Here is a 3694-nt window from a genome sequence, read left to right as displayed (position 1 = left end):
CATCTTTATTCTGCCTTCATTTCCTTATGTACCCAGTAGTCATTCACGAGCAGATTGCTCAGTTTCCATGTAGTTGAGCTATTTTGAGTGAGTTTCTTAATCCTGAGTTCTAGTTTGATTGAACTGTGGTCTGAGAGACTGTTACAATGTCTGTTCTTTTACATTTGCTGAGGAGTGCTCTACTTCCAACTATGTGGTCAATGTGGGAATAAGTGTGATGTGGTGCTTACAAGAATGTATATTCTGTTGATCTGGGGTGGAGAGTTCTGTAGATGTCTATTAGGTCAGCTTGGTGCAGAGCTAAGTTCAGTTCCTGGATAAACTTTTTAACTTTCTGTCTTGCTGATCTGTCTAATGTTGATGGTGGGGTGTTAAAATCTCCCATTATTATTGTGTGGGATTCTAATTCTCCTTTGATCACACTTTAAAAATCAAAAAGCAGAAGCGCAAAAAAGTTATTTGTCCAATATGACAAAGCTAGTAAGTGGTGGAATTTGAATTTGAACCCAGATGTCTAACTCCAGAGCCTAAGTGCTTCATTCACCTCACTGTGGTGCCTCTACAGAAAAACAGGTAAGCGCATATTCAGAAGGCTGGTGGGCCGGGGATCTGGCCTTATTCCTAGAGGCCAGAGAAGTCCAGGTGGGCTGGGGGAGGCTAGTGGTGGAAGGACAGAGGTCTGGGATGGGCAGAGGGATGTGGACAGGTGCCAGGGCCGCCGCAGGGACTCGGGGGACACGGAGTGGGGGCTCCGGGAGGCGATTGGTGGAAGGACGGAGGTCTGGGAGGGGCAGAAGGATGGGGACATGGACAACGGCCCGCGACAAGGACTCCGGAGGACTGGGACTCCAGGATCGGGGTTAGTCTTGGCTTTTTGCCCTCTCCTGCCGCCAGCTGCTCCAGTTTCTTTTGCTTTGCGGCGAGGTGGACAGGGTTAGCTCTCGGGATCGATGGCAGTTTTGGAAGAGGCCTGGGGCTAAGGACAGGCCAGGGCGGCGGGAGAGGCGGACCGGTGGCATGGCTGGATCTGGGCGCTCTGTCGGACCTTCCACATCGCCAGCTGCAGGCAGGCGTTTGCGTCCTCCCTTGAGCTGTGGCCGTCCTGGCTGTCCTGGATGATCTGTCCCAGGCAGTCGGCCGCGAGATTCCTGAGGGAGCACTTGTAGGGGAAACCCAGGTAGTGCGGGAAGAGCACTGCCGTGTCCACCACGGTGCTGTGGATCAGCTTGAGGGCCAGCAGATCGCTCTCCAGGCTGTGCCCGATGAGGATGGTTTGGGCGCTGAAAAAGCTCAGCAGGATGGCTTGGACTTTAGGCAACGTGATGCTCATCTTGGTGACGTCGGCCTCGGTCACTCCGGAAAACCTGGTGTTGTAGTCCACGATCTCGTTGTCGGGCTTGACGAAGATGTCGTACACCACTCGCATGTCGGCGTCCACCACGGTGACGTGGGTCAGCTCTAGGCCATGCGTGGTGTAGCACATCTCGCAGTCCAAGGCGTAGATTCCTGGATAAGCGTCTCTGGAAAACTCTTTCTTGAAGGTCTTCACGAAGCCATGGAGGTTGTCCTTGCGGCCGTCCCGCACGTGCTGCTTTGCCACCTGGCAGCCCACAGAGCCAGGAGCAGCTGCACAGCAGGTGTACTGGCTAACCCGGCCTCCAGCCACTCGGCTTGAGTGGACCCGCCCCCAGTGATAATAACACAACTGGTCGCGTAGACAGCGGCCCGAGGAGGACACCAGGTAGTCGGTGCCACAACGGCAGCAGACCCTGCAGGAGGAGTCGCCGGGCCCCTTCCCCTGGCCAGTGAAGAGGACGGCGTCTCCGGGCCGCTCGGGGTGCGGGAAGGGGTCGCCGTTCTCCTTGAGCTGGTCCTGGGTGAGCAGGAACTCCTGGAGGCGGCTGTACAGGGCGGCCCTGCTGAGGCCTGGCATGGAGCTGGGGGTCAGGCCCTTCAGTCTCTTGAGGGTGTTCAGGACCACATTCAGGTACATGTTCTTATGTTCTTGTTGGGGCTGCAGTCGTAGGCCACCTTCTCCTCTTTCAGCGCCTTCTCCTCGGCCTCCTGCTTGGAGGCGCAGAACTTGAGACACTCTTTGGTGAACAGTTAGCGATAGCCTCGGCAGATGACGGTGGGGACTTGGCACCGAGACTTTCGGAGGATAATGGGTTTCTTCAAAGTCGGTAAGGATGGACGATGGACGATTCGCTTAGAGCTGAGTTTGGTGCAGGTCTTGCATGCCATCCCCGACCTGTTGTGCGTCTTCCGTGGCTGTCTGCCTACCCTGGAGCCATTGGAGCGTTGGCTGCTGCCGGCCACCCGGGTTCTCTTGGCATCGGTGTGACCTGCGACCAAGCAAGGGCTGGGAAAGTGGGCGATCCTCTTCCTCTTCCTGGGGGCTGAGATGCGGACTCGAGAGGGCCTCTCTGTCAGCCTTGGGGCGGCTGGCAAGCGGCAGGCCGATCCCCTCTGCGCGGGGAAGTACCACGCCTCCGTCACCATCTTGGGCCACGCTGGGGGCACCGCCGGACCCCTATTCTGGGGCTCCGCCTGGATGTCCACTAGTGCTGAGGTCTGGTTGTGCATCTGGGGCACCCAGAGCCCGAAGCTCTGGGCGAGAGGGCAGTGGGAATTCTGGAGCTTCGAGGGCCGCCTCCTCGGCCACCTTCTTGGCTTCTGGGTATGCAGGTGGGGACCAGCAGGGAGCTGTGGCTCGCAACATCTTGCTGCCTTCGGGAGCACCGGCCTGGCTCTGCTCCTCTCCCAACGGTCGGCTTGCCTCGAGGGCCACCTGCTTGGCCACCTTCTTAGCTTCCGGGTATGCAGGTGGGAACCAGCAGAGAGCTGTGGCTCGCAACATCTTGCTGCCTTTGGGAGCACGGGCCTGGCTCTGCTCCTCTCCCAGCTGGCAGCTTCAATGAGTGCCGTGGCCGCCATGCGTCTCCTTTATATAGTCACAGGGCAGAGTGGGTGGGACTTCTCCTTGATTAGGTTGGTGCTTCAATCTAATCACACTAAACCTCAGCTTCCACCAGACTCCAGCTTGGGAATGCCTCAGAGGGTCTGCTAATGGAAGCACCTGGAACTCCTGGTTGCTAACCTTGGAGCTAGGTTGCTTTTCCTAAGTTAATTAACTGTCCCTGCACAGCAGTCCTATAATGGCTACTGGAACTGGGCGACATAGTAGTACATTGAGTTTCACGGGGGTTGGTTAACTTGCTTGGGCCCACACAGCACAACCTGGAGCCAGGCCTGGGCCAGCAGTCTGCTACATGCTAGAGGGCAGGATCTCTCTGGGGTTGCCTTTCCCTGCTCTGTGCACTCCTCCACTGTGGGCAATTTGAGGACAGGAAGTGGACCGCATCCAGTTCTCTCCCAGGACGTGGGCAATGTTCAATACAGGGGGTCTTCTAAAAGTTCATAGAAAATGTACATGGTGAAAAACTATGCATGAATTTCAGTTTGTTTGTGCTAAAATAAACTTGTACTAACTTGTTATAACCTTTCTGAACTAGATCTAGTTTGAGGCACTAAGAAGGATGAGACATCCACTGAAAAGGAATCCTATCAGAGCAACATGAATTCTGCTAAAGTTGTAGCAAGAACAAACATCAAATTTATGGTGAAGCTTGGGTGGAAGAATGAAGAAATCATTGATGTTTTATAAAAAGCTTATAAGGACAATACTGCAAAG

At 55.2% G+C, this 3694-nt stretch overlaps 1 protein-coding gene across 1 annotated transcript; it reads right to left on the bottom strand.

Annotated features, from left to right (window-relative positions):
• Positions 1-976: 976 nt before the first annotated feature.
• Positions 977-2899, bottom strand: LOC129043141 (putative exonuclease GOR). The gene is given in 3 exon segments (XM_054499801.2): positions 977-2005; positions 2008-2617; positions 2619-2899. Coding segments are annotated over 3 exon segments (1881 nt in total). The 5' UTR covers positions 2861-2899.
• Positions 2900-3694: the final 795 nt, after the last annotated feature.

Source organism: Pongo pygmaeus, chromosome 7 (assembly GCF_028885625.2).
Source record: "Pongo pygmaeus isolate AG05252 chromosome 7, NHGRI_mPonPyg2-v2.0_pri, whole genome shotgun sequence".
NCBI lineage: Eukaryota > Metazoa > Chordata > Mammalia > Primates > Hominidae > Pongo > Pongo pygmaeus.
The sequence above is the reverse complement of the archived record's forward strand: the minus strand, read 5'-3'. Positions and strand labels throughout refer to the sequence as shown.